The sequence below is a fragment of the Megascapheus bottae genome, chromosome 32 (assembly GCF_031878675.1).
Source record: "Megascapheus bottae isolate mThoBot1 chromosome 32, mThoBot2.hap1, whole genome shotgun sequence".
NCBI lineage: Eukaryota > Metazoa > Chordata > Mammalia > Rodentia > Geomyidae > Megascapheus > Megascapheus bottae.
This window is the reverse complement of record NC_143540.1, coordinates 6,853,474-6,868,051: the sequence shown is the minus strand read 5'-3', so window position 1 is coordinate 6,868,051 and position 14,578 is coordinate 6,853,474. Positions and strand designations below refer to the sequence as shown.

Below are 14,578 nucleotides of genomic sequence, written 5' to 3'. Positions count from 1 at the left end.
GCGCGCGCCCGTCCTCCCGCCCGCGCGTGCGCGCCGGGCTGCGGCGCGTGGCTGGGGCGGGCGAGCCCGGGGCCGAGCAGAGCTTCCCCGCTCCTCCTCCTCCTCCCCCCCCCCCCCCCCCCGCCGCCCCTCAGCGCCCCCCAGCCACCGCGCGCCAGTGAGCCGCGCATGCGCGGGCGTCCCGCGAGCCCGCCGAGGCGAGCTGAGGCGCGGCGGCGGCGGCGACGGCGACGGCGACGGCGGCGGCGCGGGGGACAGCCAGCCAGCCCCGAGCTGTGAGGAACGCGGCGGCGGCGGCGGCGGACGAGCGTCCTCCCCTCCGCATCCTCCCCCCCTCCCCTCTGCCACAGCCCGCCCCTCCCCTCCGGGGTGCCGGGCCGTTCTCTCCGGAGGGCCGCGGGGTCCCGGCCGTGACCGTGGCATCCCGGACGGCCTGCGAGGGATGCGCCGCCCGCGGCCCCGCGCCGCCTGACCGCCCCCGCCCCGCCGCGCGCTGCGCCACGGCCGTCCCCGCCGCGCCGTCGCCCGGCCGCCGCGCCCGCGGGGCCGCGCCGGGCCCGGCCATGTGGACCCCCACCGAGGACGAGAAATACGGCGTCGGTAGGTGCGGGCGGGCGAGGCGCGGGCCCCGCGGAGGCCGGGGCGGGGGGGAGGGCGGGGTGGGCGCGGGTGGGCGCGCGGCGGCTCCCCCGGCGCTGGGCAGGGCGGCAGGGGGCGCTGGCGGGGCGGCCTCGGCAGGTGCGGGCGGGCGGTGTGGGGGGGGGGAGGGAGGGCCGCGGGAGTGGAGGGGGGCGAGGAGGGAGGGCGGGTAAGGCCCCCCCACCCTCCGCTCCCCGTGGTTGTGGAAGAGATTTCTGGTGCGGGCTGAGGATGCGTTGCTGGGGGAGGGGGGGCGGAGGAGGGGAGGGAGAAGCAGTTGATCCTCCCCCCCCACCCCCCCCATCCCCCCGGAAACCCAAGCGGAACCCCGAGCCTTGGCCGCTCTCTAGACCTCGCTCCACGATCGCAGAAAAAAGGCCGGGAAAAGGGAAAGAGCGTCCGCACCCGAGTTGTCGCCTCCCGAGAGGGACTGGAATGTCCCCAGAAACAAAAACAAAAACCCGTTGACATCATTGCCCTCCCCCCCCCGTTCCCTCCCCCACCCCCCCCCCGCTCCCCCCGGTTCAGAATTTTGCAGCCCTCGGAGTGCAGATGTCGGATGCGTTGTTCTGGTTTTGCTTGGCCTTGGAGCTTGGAAATGGTGGCGCTGGGACTGGGGAAGCGGGGGCCCGAGGGGGTTGTCGGTGTGAAGTGTGGTGAATCTCGTAGACAGATCAACCTTGTTTTCCAGTGAGAACCGTATTTCCTCTCGGAGTCTGTTGGTGCTGAATGTGGAAGCTCTGGAAGCTAACTCATTCTTTTAATATTCGGGTTCCTCTTAAAAGAATATCCCGCAATTTAAAGGGAGGTTTTTTTTTTTTTTTTTTACGGTATTAGTAGGCGAGGACACGGGAGGTGAATTTGGCTTGAATGCGCTATCGCAAATTACCTCTCATCAGGTTCAGTCAGAAACATTTAAAAGATTGAGTCTGTAGGTTTTTTTTTTTTTTTTTCTTTTTCGCTTCCTAAGCTTGTCATGAAAAATTTCAGGTAGAAAATCTGTCTAAACATAGGTTTTTGTTGCCATTTTTACTACAGTTGAGTCAAGATTTAGTTCACGGATGACTGAGAACTTTTTTTTTTTTTTTTACTGCAGTGCTAACAATTGTTTTCGAAGTTATGCAAATGATTGGGTAGAACACACGGAGAGGTCTTCTATGCTAGGAGAAAAACCTTGTTTTGGAAAGGTAACTTTTTGAAGTTTAAAATTAGCCATGCTTAGATGGCCAATGATAAATGGAGAATCAAGAGTTTTGAAAAGGAATTTGGAAATGATGTAAACAGCTGAGATTCACCTCTAGGGACATCTCCCCCCCCCTTTTTTTTAAAAAAAAAAAAAAGAGCATTCCTTGAATATTAAATTGATGCTATGAAATGAGGAATTGCTGAACTATAAGAATAATGAAAACAGTAAGAGTTGTTAGCTGTCCAGTGGTACCTAACTGATCTCTTTCCTTGGGGCTGGGGAGATTCTACTGCAGGAGGTGAGCAGAGCTCAGTTACAGCGTTTCTTTACAGGTGCTGTGGGCAAGTTACTGAGCATCGTTTTCTTAGTATGTAAATTGGGGATAATGTTTTCCTATCTTACATAGTTGTAAAATTCATATGAGAGCACAGCAAGTCCTTAATAAATGTTAATTTCATCTTTCCTTCTTAGTACTTAGAGTACTAAGAACAAACTATGTGTGTTAATTCTGAGATGGAGATAATTTAAGGCAATCAGTGTAGATATATATGAGTCCCAAAGCACTAGGATTTGGTGTGTGATTCACTAAGGTATAATGGAAGTATTCGCAGGGCTGTGTGCTTAAGAAAAATTTCCTGTTAAGGGACACAGTATCGGGCACAGGATAGGGCTTAAATAAAGCTTGTTAATTGAGACAATTTTGAATTCTGAGAATTATTTCTTTTTAGAATTTATTATTATAGAGGTGATATACAGAGCAGTTTCATTTACATGTGTCAGGTAGTGGGTACATTTCCTTTTGTACAGTGTCATCTGTTACCTCATTGAGAATTATTCTTACTGCAGTTGTGCTCTGGAATAATTTAGATACTTCTGTTAAGGCAGCTGTTTCTCTCACAGTTTTTATTGGCTGTCACTTCCTCAATTATGGTCTGAAACTTTTTGTGTAAATTGTTTGAATCTCAGGACACATATTTTTCTTCTTTTTTTTTCCCCCCATAGGCAAGTTACCACTATCTCCATAGGCTTTTTCTTAAAATGCAGATCAATCTATAAAGTTGCTTCCGTATTGTACTTAGAATGCAAAAAAATATCAGTTAACGGTATTTAGTTGCATTGTTCAATTACTGTGAGGGATAGCTTGGAAATTTAACTGTTATCATTGCTCCTGTGAGAAAATGTTTTGAGATCAGTTTTGATTTTTATGACTAATTTGCAGCACAGATTTTTTTTTATTAGCGTACATTAGTTGTACAAGGGGTGGAGCATAGATTTCTTTTTGTGCTTGCCAACCTAAAATCTCACAGCAAAGAAGGAAAACATACTTTTTGACAACTTGGAGAAATATGAGAAGAACCTTCTTTTTGCTTCTACTGTCACTGCTCAACTGTTTCTGATATTTATAAGGCTTTTGAGATGATGATGTCTTGCCTTTTATTTTATTTTTTTGGTTTGACTCTAGGACTCCAAATCACTGATACTTGTTTTTGCTCATTGGCTGGCACTCTACCACCTGAACCATGTCTCCAACCTGTAATATTTTTTAGTCAGTTGTGGGACTTGAACTCAGGGGCTGAGGGCTGTCCCTGAGCTCTTTCTGCCTAAGGCTAGTGCTTTACCACTTTGAGCCACACTTCCACTTTCTGGCTTTTGAGTGACTAACTGGAGATAAGAGTCTTATGAGGAATTTTCTGTCTGGGCTGGCCTTAAACCACAGATCGTCAGATCTCGGCCTCCTGAGTAGGTAGCTAGGATTACAGATGTGAGCCATCAGTGTCTGGCTTCAACCTGTAATAAGAAAAAAATAACGGAGTTACATACAGTTATATTTCTAAATTACTTGTTTAATTCATTTTAGGTGATACTGAGTTTCCCCCCCCCTTTCATTGTAATATTCTATAATTTACTTTGCGGAGAGCCATTGTTTTTTTTTTCCTGAGGATTAGTGATGAGCTAGTAAATGTGTTGGAGCCTCTCACTTAGGTTACCCTCTATGGAGAGAGACCCAGAGTAGTCTAATGTTATTTCTGTTGTATAGATGGTGCCAGATTGCATTCAAGGGTTATATATTCCTCTTAATATTGTTTTTGGCAATGGGCTATATTTTGTGTTATATGATACTGTCTTCTCTTTCTCTTTGTTTCTCTTTCTCTGTAAGGAGTAGATCTTGACTGAACCCGTTAGTCCACGTTTTTGCTCCTTATGTTTCTTTCCCTATTAGAGAATCTCTACTTTGCATTCTGTTGCTATTATTGCTTGGAGAGTTCTTTATCCTATTTTTTTTTAACCTTTCCAAGAAGCTTCCTTTTCTGATGATAAAAATAGTCATTTTTGTGAAACACCTGTTTTTCTTTCTTTTCTTTTTCTTTTTGCCAAGGACAAACTGGAACTTGCTGGAACTTGAACTCAGGGCTTGGGCAATATCCTTTAGCTTCTTTTGCTCAAGGCTAGTACTCTATCACTTGAGCCACAGTGACACCTTTGGCTTTTTCTGTTTATGTGATACTGAGGAATTGAACCCAGGATTTCATGCAAGCCCCCAAATAACCCATTTTTCCCCCCTAAGGATGCTCCTAACTTGAGGACATGGCTCTAGTGGTAAAGCATTTGCCTAGCAAGTATAATCCTGAGTTCAAATCCAAGTACTGCCAAAAAAAGAACAAACAAAGCAATACAGCAAGTTTGCTTTATTATGAGTTTATTACATATAATTTTAACTGAGTGCAACAAAACAGTTAAAAAAAGCCAAAAGAAAAAGCAAAAACTTCAAATTCTCGTAAATATATTTCTCAGAGCAGTTGATAAGGAAAAACTCTCAGTTCCACTTATTGTTGGTTTTTAAGTCATTGTGTGATCTGCTTAATATTTTTCCTGCCCTTACTTTCTAAAAGCAGGCTAAACGTGAATGTGTTTAATTCTAATAATAAAGTGAAAAATAATTTGTTTATTGCAAGGCAGCTGGCTTGTCCTTAGCAGAATTTGGGTAGCATTATGGGAAAAATGAATCAAGCACCCACAATATAATACTTGAGCTATATGCATCCTTAACATTTGCAGTCTCCTCTCCGTCTTCCTCCCTGTCTTCCTTTCTCCCCTCCTCTCCCCTCCACTCCCCTTCCCTCTCCTCCCTTCTCCTTTCCTCTTTCCTGTGTCAGTCCTGGGTCTTGAACTCAGGGCCTCAGTGCTGTGGAGCTTTCATTTGCAGTATTTACTCAGTGGTAGTCAATTTTTGTGACACATATTCTTGAATACAGTAAATAGACTTTGGATTATTTAAATGGAGTTTAGATTGACAGATCACTTTGCCATTCAAGTGTAAGATTATGTTTTAGAGTAATTACAGTAAATTGTAAACATCGTACCACTTTCTTTTGAGCATTTTAGACACATTCAAAAGGGTATGGCCTGAAGCATGGTGGTTTGAAAAGGATAGTCATTGAAGTTGAAAGTACTTCATATTCTCTATTGTTACATTGGTGCCAAATTTAATTTTTACAGTTCTGGGTATCAAACCTAGGCCTATGTGTCCGAGACCAGCACTGTGTTACAGCCCAACTCTGAATTTTAAGTTCTTATAATTTGCATTTTGAAGCTTTCTATTGAATTTTGTGTCTTAATACTTGATTACAAGAAAGAACTGAAATTATTCCCCATGTGTAAGCACCAGTGAGTATGTTAGTTTAGGGTTTAATTTCCAAATTATGCTTTATTTTGTGAATAAACCTGTTTATGATTATGATTATGCTCTCAAGTCTCTTGCATACCCCCTCTTGACAACTTTCTTATGTAGAAGTAAAATTTTATAAACATTTTGCGTATACAGGAGGATCTGGAAGCCTTCTTAAAATCACAAATGCATCACCACATTATTTTACCTGTGGCCAAGGTATTTGTATTTGATTTGTTAATGTCACACATTAGTATACTTTAGTAAAAAATAACGACTGCGTTGGGAAATGCCATTCAGAAGCTTCCTGTTTTTCTGTTCATCTACAGTGGGATAAATTCTCAACCTCCTGATTTCATCTGTTTTTCCCCTCTCCTTTCAAACACAATAATGAGTTCTCACTGATGAGAACTAACATTGAAGAAAAATTAAAGCATGATAAACACAGGACTTTAAAGATTTAGTTGCATACTTCCAACAGATGTGAATTTGACCTGTTTCCAGACATATTTAGGGATAGTACTCTCACTGATTTTTGAGGTAGTCCTCTTGCTTGTTAGATAAATGAATTAGAACATTATTCTTTTTATTAATGAATAGAATTTGTTTCCTTGTACATTCTTATAAATTATGTTCTTCGTTTACATATGAATAACTTGGATCACAGCCCTTTACTAATTCATGAAATTTCAGAGCTCTAAGAGTTCCTAGAGATAGTATGGTTTAATACTCTGAAGTTATGACTAGTTGGAATAGCTAGCATTCATAAAGTGTTTACTCTGTGTCTAGTTTTCATGTTATGGTTCAACTTTGAGTTTTCAGTCTCATCTGCTGGCTTTCTATTTTTTGAGCAGTTGGTTGTTTGGGATGACTTTTGGCAAATTGTCCTTCAGGACGGTAATGGTGTTTCTTTTCTTTTCTTTCTTTCTTTTTTTTTTTTTTTTGCCAGTTGGGGCTTGGACTCAGGGCCTGAGCACTGTCCTTTGGGCTTTCTCAAGGCTAGAGCTCTACCACTTGAGCCTCAGCACCACTTCTGGCTTTTTTTCTATGGATGTGGTACCAAGAAATTGAACCTGGGTCTTCGTGCATGCTAGGCAAGCACTCTACCACTAGGCCAAACTCCCGGTCCCAAGGGTGCTTCTTTTCTGTCAGCATTGGACAATATGTATTTCCTTCACAAACATGCATTTATAGAAATTGCAAAACTGATGTATGCATGAGAGGATTACGTCCTAAATCATTACAAAAAAGAGGTGAGGGGAGGGAAATGGGGACAAAATCATGAGAAGGGGTATCAATGTGTGAGAAGTAATGCATCTACTATCTGATGAATGTAACTGTAACCCCTCTATACATTATCCTTACCAAAAAAAAATTGATTCCACATCTTTTGCATCAGTCATTTATCTTTATCTGAACTTTTTTTTCTCTTTTTTTGCCAGTCCTGGGGCTTGAACTTTCTCAAGGTTAGCATTCTACCCCATGAGCTACAGCACCACTTTCCTTTGTGATAGATAATACTGACAAAAGTTCTTTTTTATTTCTTTTTATAACTCATGGTCAGGATAAAATCCTATAAACAATGCCTACCTTTGGGCCCTGTAGAAGTGCCAGAGAAAAATTTGGTCTGTGCAGAAGGCAGTTGCCCTTCTTTAAATTTTTTTATTTGTATTAATTTACTTTGTTATAGATGTGATGTATAGAGGTATTGCAGTTACATGAGTCAGGTCACTTGCCCTTCTTGAGTGAATACGTGTAGGTGTGACAGCTGGAAGGATTACAGCTGTCTGTTATAAGGACAGCCAAAGAAGGAGAGGTGTTTTTTGTTTTTTTGTATATGCATTGGAAAAAGCACTCAGGGTTTCTTGGAGCAGCATTCCATGGAAGGGTCTGGATTTAAACTCAGGACTTCATGTGTATGAGGGCAGGCACTCTTAAGAAGTAACTTTTGGAAAAGGAGAAAATTCAATGTTTAAACATCCTGAAACATTTAGGTTTATTGAGCCAGTTTTATATGATTGTAAGTTGTACATGACTGGGTAATGATATTGTAGTTGTCCCACAAAACACTCATTTATTTACTTATTATTTTTCTTGGAACAAAAAACTCTGAAAAAAACCTCCTGCTCTGGTCTTCTAAATACTAGAATTAAAGGTGTGCACCACCAGGCCTGGTAACAGTCATTTTTGTTGATTTGCTTTTCAGAAACTCTAGTGGCAGTGTTGGGCATTGGTGGCTGTGTTTGTAATCTTAGCTACTCAAGAAGCTGAGGATCATGTTCAAAGCAAACCTGGATAGAAAAGTCTCTGATATTTTTATTTCCAATGAACCACCAAAAAAATGGAAGTGAAGCCATGGCTCAAGTGCTGAGAGTGCTGATCTTGGAACAATAAAGTTAAGGGGCAGTGTGCAACCCTTGTGGGCAAGCCCCAGGACCTGCATAAAACAGTAGCAAGAAGAAGAGAAACCTTACCAGGTTTCTGTATTTTTTTTTTTTTTTTTTTTTGGCCAGTACTGGACTTATGCTCAGGCCATGGGCACTGTGCTTGGGTTTTCTCAAGGCTAGAGCTCTACCACTTGAGCCACAGCACCACTTCTGGCTTGTTTTTCTATGTATGTGGTACCAAGGAATTGAAGCCAGGTCTTTGTGCATGCTAGGCAAGCACTCTATCATTAGGCCAAACTCCCGGCTGAGTAGTGAGTGATTTGTTTTAATTGGTTATTCTACATCTTACTATTTTTTATTAAAAAATTTTAATGTAATTCATTCAGTGCTGATTATTAAACCCAATAGTACCTCTTGCTTGTTAGGGAAGTACTCTACCACCTACCCATAACCTTAGGTCTATTATTTATTTATTTATTTTTGTATATATATTATTTATTTTTGTATGTGTCTCCTATAGTTTACTCACTTGATGTGTTTAGCTCAGTGATGTGAAGTGAATTCAAAATGTTTATAAATATTGTCTGTTTCCAGAATTTTCATTATCCAAGGGGTGAATAGAGAACATTACTCTGTACTCATTAAAGTATAACTGCCCACTTTTCCTTCCCTCTCTCTATTCCTTAATAATTATTCACTGTTTTATTTTGACTTTGACTCCTATATACCTCATATAAGCAGAATCATATAAAGTGTATCCTTTTCTGAGTAGCTATTTCATTTAGCATGAGATTTTCAAGGTTTATGTTCATGTAGTAGTATGTCAGAATTTCATTACTTTTATGATTGAATAATAGCTGTTGTATGTGTATAAGTCATGTTCATTTATCCATTCATCTGTTGATACACACTTGGGTTGTTTCCATCTTGAAGCCATTGTGAATAAAGCTGCTGTGACCAGTGGTATGCACAGATGAATCCCACTTTTCATGTCTCTTGGGACTATACTTAGGATCAGAATTACTGAAATCATATGGTAATTCCATGTTTAACTTCCAAAAAAATTTCTGTTTTCCATGGCAGATGCATTATTTTACTTTTCCATTAGCAGTATATGAAAGTTTCTCTTTTTTCTTCATCCTAATTTCTGCTTAATTTCTTCTACTTTTTTTTCTTGCTAACAGATATCCTAATGAGTATGAGATCATTATGATTGTCATAATTTTGAGTTTTATTTCACTAATTAGTGATATAGATCGTATTTTATATGCTTATTTGCCAGTAGTACTTTTTTTTTTTCTTTAAATTTTATTTTGGTGTTAGTTCTGGAATTGAATTTATGGCCTGGGTGTTGTCACTTAGCTTTTTCATTCCAGGCTGCTGTCCTACCACTTTTGAGCTACTGCTTCGCGTTAGCATATTTTATTTAGGCAAATGTTTGTTCATATCTCACCAGTGGTAAGCGCTCTACAACTAGACCACACGCCCAGCCCCAATATTTTCTGTGTTATAGTCTTGATGAATTTACCCCTTTTCAGTATGCATTTTTGTCTTCTCTTTGACTAAAGTCTATTTCGTCTGATACAAATTTAACTACTCCTGCTCTCTTTCCATTCCCATTTCAATTGAATATCTTTAACCATCTGTTCACTATGTTCATATACCAAGTTATATGTATCTTTCAAATCTAAACTGAGTCTCTTTTTTTGGGGGGGGGGGCTAGTCCTGGGCTTGAGCTCAGGGCCTGAGCACTGTCCTTGGGTTTTTCTCAAGGCTAGAACCCTACCACTTGAGCCACAGCACCACTTCTGGCTTTTTCTATATATGTGGCACCAAGGAATTGAACCCAGGTCTTTGTGCATGCTAGGCAAACACTTTACCACTAGGCCAAACTTCCGGCCCCTAAACTGAGTCTCTTGTAGGCAGCATGTAGTTGGCCTTTGTTTTGTGTTTATTTTTGTTTATTTTTTGTGTACTTATTACAGATTTTTTCTTATGTTGATGTCGTTAATTAAAAATATCTTATAGGTGTATGCTAGTGGCTAATGCCTATAATTCTAGCTGTTTAAGAGACTGAGATATGAGGGTTGTGGTTCAAAGCCACCCTGGGCTGGACGTGGTGGCTTATGCCTGTAATCCTAGCTACTCAGGAGGCTGAGATCTGAGGATCTCAGTTCAAAGCCAGCCCGGGCACAAAAGCACTAGAAAATCTGGAAGTGGCACTGTGGCTCAAGGGGTAGGACTGTAAGTCTTGAACTGCTCAGGGACAGCGCCCAGGTCCAGAGATCAAATCCCTTGACTGACCCCCCCCCCCAAAAAAAAAAAAGAAAAGAAAAGAAAAGAAAAGAAATCAGATTAGTTAATCTGTTGGCTGTTTCAAGTTGATCATTTCACTCCCTCCATAAAGAAGGCTTCTCTTTTTTTGCTGCATGGATTTGGATAATAAATGATGTTAGTGCTGTGAAACTGTCCTTCTTGCACTCTTCTTTTTTGCCTTGTCATATTGTGCATTGTGCCTAGGTACTATAATCTCTTGCCTGGATATTTTTTAGATCCTGTGAAGCTATTTTTATGTTCATATAGTTGTTCAACTTAATGTTTTTGAGGAGGTGAGCCCTGGAAACTCCTGTGCCACAATCTTCCTTACATACTCTTCCCAACTGCGGTTTTGGATAGACTTTTAGGGGGGAGTAAATTAGATGCTTGTTTTCAGTTAGGTGCTTCGGGAATTTGTAAACTTTATGGCCCAACTGTGTGTTGGAGTAGAGTGTCTCACCCTAACATAGGAATTCATCATGAATTTCCATTGCAAGTTCTAGAAGGAAAGCTTTCTAATGTTAGATATGAAGAAGTTTTCTCTGTAGAGGACCATGAAGTCCTGGTTTTTTGAGTGTTTTACACAGGAATTTAAGACCAGAATACAAAATACTTTTAGTTTTTATGAAATTGATGTTTCTCATGGACTTGAGGAATTTGTCTACATGTTTCTTACAAAGGGCGTCACTGTTCATCAAATTCTAAGGCAAGTTTCTGTGCCTAAAGTACGAAGTTAGGTTATTAAAGGAAAAAGGCAAGTGCCTTAGAGGCTTTTTGCTTTTTACTTAATAAGTAAAGATTAAATTCCCATTTTGGCATCTAGCATTTTGAATGTTGATATTTTATAGTCAGTTACAGTAAGTGACTTTTCAAATCACAATAAAAAATTGCTGGTTTTTTTCTGCCTTAAATAAAGTATCACTTTATTTTTATTACTTGCTTTCAGCGTGTCTATTGTGCCTCATGAGCCCAGATTGTTACTTCTCCAGGTTTATGACTTAACATCCATAATTTTAAACTGTCAAATTTCAGATCTCGGTGTATGATTGCTAGTGTTTTGGTCATAGTTTTTGCATCTCTAACAGAAAGAATTCTCTGTAATTATGTAATGGCATGATGGCAATTTTCTAGCTAAGTAAACAGCAGGTTAATACCTGGTGCCATGATTAGTGTACCATGTGCCATGATTTGAGTTGTCTTTTTGCACTTGAACTTTTTAGGATATTATTTACATTTTGGCAGAATTGTTTTTTGGGTTCTTAATCTACACATTTTTCTCTAGATGATACCTCTTATTTTTTTTACCTTCTTGTGTTAATATCCTATTGGCATTTTTATGGAGAACAGGATAATTATCCTTTATGCTGCATAGATACATGCCCCAGAATTGCACTAAAATATTTTGAGTGGGCATGCATATATCCATGTTATATACTGACTGGTTCTGCTAGGAATATACTCAGGAATCAACACAATTGTATGGTAGTTCTATTTTCAGTTCTCTGAGGAACTTCTATATTTATTTACACAGTGTAATTAATTTATAATCTCACTGTTTAAAGGTTCTCTTTTTTCTAGATCCACACCAGCACTTTTTTTTTGTTGTTAATATTAGCCATTCTTAAGATGAATTTATGATACAATCTTAGTCTAGTTTGCATTTGTTTTTCCTCAATGGTTAAGGATGTCAAACATTTTTCCTTGAACCACGTTCATTCCTATGTATGAATGCCTCCATGGCTAACCACGGAGAAGCACTCCCCTACGTCACTATGAGAAATGCCCTTTGGATGAACTCTTTTCTCAAAATGTGTATATATATCCACTCATTCATTTTAAATGAACTATTTTAAGCCTTTTTGAGATGGGTTTTCTCTACTGTGAATCAGCCTAGGCTGATTTTGAACTTGCTGTGTAGCTCAGTCTGTCCTTTAGTTCTGATAGGAATTAATGAAACAATACACAAAACAAAAATAGTGAAAGAAGCTGGGCTGGTGGCTCACGCTTGTAATCCTAGTTATCAGGAGGCTGAAATCTGAGGATCCTGGTCCAAAGCCAGCCCAGGCACTAAAGACCATGAAACTTTTATCTCCAATTAACCACTGGAAAACCAGAAATGGTGCCGTGGCTCCAAGGGTAGGGCCGTAGCCTTGAGCAGATGAGTTCAGGGACAACGCCCATGCCCAGAGTTCAAGTCTCATGACTGACCAAAAAAAAAAAGTGAAAGTAGGAAGAAAAATGAATAAAGGAAGATTTTTAAAGTATAGGAAAATTACCTTATCGGTGTGAATATACCTTATCAGTGCATGTAATCACTGGATCCCAATAGAGGGGAAAAAAGTATGGGAAAATTAGAAAGAAGGCGGTCTTCTGCAAAATAAAATCTAATTAGAGGGGAAAAATAGGGCATAGTGGCACATGCCTGTGATTTTAGTACTTGGGAGAGGATAGTGAGGTCAAGGACAGCTTGGGTTCTTTTATTGAGTTCCAGGTGTATGTGAGACACTTAGACCCTATGTCACATACATAAAAGGGGCTGGGGAAAATGAGAAAAAAATTAAAGTGTCTTCAAGATATGGAAAAGTAAAGAGAAATGAAAAAGAGACAGAATGGATAATCAAAGTTAGAATCAGTGGAGGGAAAGAGAATGGAAAAAACATCCAATAAAAATAGGACAGAAAGGGGCCGGGAGTTTGGCCTAGTGGTAGAGTGCTTGCCTAGCATGCACGAAGACCCGGGTTCGATTCCTTGGTACCACATACATAGAAAAAAAAAAAAAAGCTGGAAATGGTGCTGAGGCTCAAATGGTAGAGCTCTAGCCTTGAGAAAGTCCAAGGATAGCTCAGACCGCTGAGCCCAAGCCCAGAACTGGCAAAAAAAAAAAAAAAAAAAAATAGGACAGAAAAAAACTGGTTGAAAATTTCTCCTAGTCTGGGAACTCAGAGCTCAGAGTCCATACTGTTACATTGTGTTCACCTCTTCTCTGTTGGAAATTGTGTACCTGGTATAGTCTACTTTGAATGTCTCTGGTGAAGATCTAGGAGGCAAAACTGGTAAGGGCCATATACAAGTTTCACCAGTTTCTCATCAGGTCAGTTAAGAGAATGAATGGTAGTCAGGTTCTTGTTTCTTTAGGGAAAGCTTTTGGGGGATGAGGAGAATAACTATGCTGCCATTTTGAGCTCTTCTTGCCTGACTAATTTGGTTGGTGTTTGGACTGAACTGGGCGGGTGTTTACTGTCTTCAGAAGCTCTTGGTCTGTTTGGCCAGCTGTGCAGTGAAAATATGGAGCACAGCAATTCCTTTTTTTCGGATGGTGTTTTGAGGGTGAGTGGGCAGCTTTGTTTGAGCATAATTTTCAGCAGGATGAGTCTAGACTGAACATATCTTTGAGAAGCTCAGAGGGTGGGGGGCTTTTCAACACTGAGCTCTGTACTGAGAGAAGATGCTACGGGAACCGAACCATGTGATCTGTTGGTGTCCAACTTGGCACACTCAGATATGGCTATTTCTTGATGTTACATTGGTTTCCTATTTACAGAGAGCTGGACCACCCACCACTACACTTTGTACTCTATTTCTGTTATAGTCTATGCTCTCTGCGGCCCACATATCTTGGTGAGTTTGTGTCAGATTCTCTTTTCATCCAAGTAGTCCTTTCTTACCTAGTCAACTTAGCATAATTTCTGATTTGAGATCATTCAATGCCTTCTGGTCTTTAGAGGGGTTTAGTCCTTAATAATAGGATTCCTCTGGAGAAGGCTATAGTCTTCTAAGCAGTATAATGGATTTTATTTTATTTTTTTAAGCTTTATAGAATTTTATTGTCATTACGTTATTATATAGAGGGGTTACAATCCCTGAAGTCAGGTAATGAGTACAATTCCTAGACAAGGTCACCTGCATTTTATTTTTTATTTTTATTGTTATTTTTTAAATTTTTATGTTTTTGCCACTTCGGGCTTGAGCTCAGGGCCTGAGCACCACCCTTGGACTTTCTCAAGGCTAGAGCTCTACCACTTGAACCACAACACCACTTACGGCTTTTTTCTATGTATGTGGTACTGAGGAAGTGAACCCAGGTCTTTGTGCATGCTAGGCAAGCACTCTACCATTAGACCAAACTCCTGGCCCCATGCATTTTATTTTTTAATCTCTAGTGTTAGCTTGTGTAGCTGAGTCACTGTCAAATCAAATCCCTAGACTGAGCCTCAAATTGTTATGAACGGTCATGGTAGGACTGCTGGTCAACTGCCATTATATGGGGTGGATTGTTCTCTTGGCATATCACAAAGTACATAGGATATATCTTTAAATTCCTGGCCCCAATTGGGGAGCTCATATTGGAGTTACCAAATGCTTTATGTCTTTCTCTGCCTAATT

At 40.8% G+C, this 14,578-nt stretch overlaps 1 protein-coding gene across 8 annotated transcripts in view; it reads left to right on the top strand.

The window, feature by feature from the left end:
* Positions 1 to 507: 507 nt before the first annotated feature.
* Positions 508 to 14,578, top strand: part of Dock3 (dedicator of cytokinesis 3) — a 150,544-nt gene continuing 136,473 nt past the window's right edge. For all 8 annotated transcript variants that reach the window (XR_016533464.1, XR_016533463.1, XM_090323337.1 and 5 more), the window contains exon 1: positions 508 to 600. Coding sequence is in view for 6 of the 8 variants with exons in the window: in XM_090323337.1 (XP_090179463.1) it covers positions 564 to 600 (37 nt within the window). In the remaining 2 variants the exon portion in view is untranslated. The remainder of the gene's footprint in view (positions 601 to 14,578) is intronic.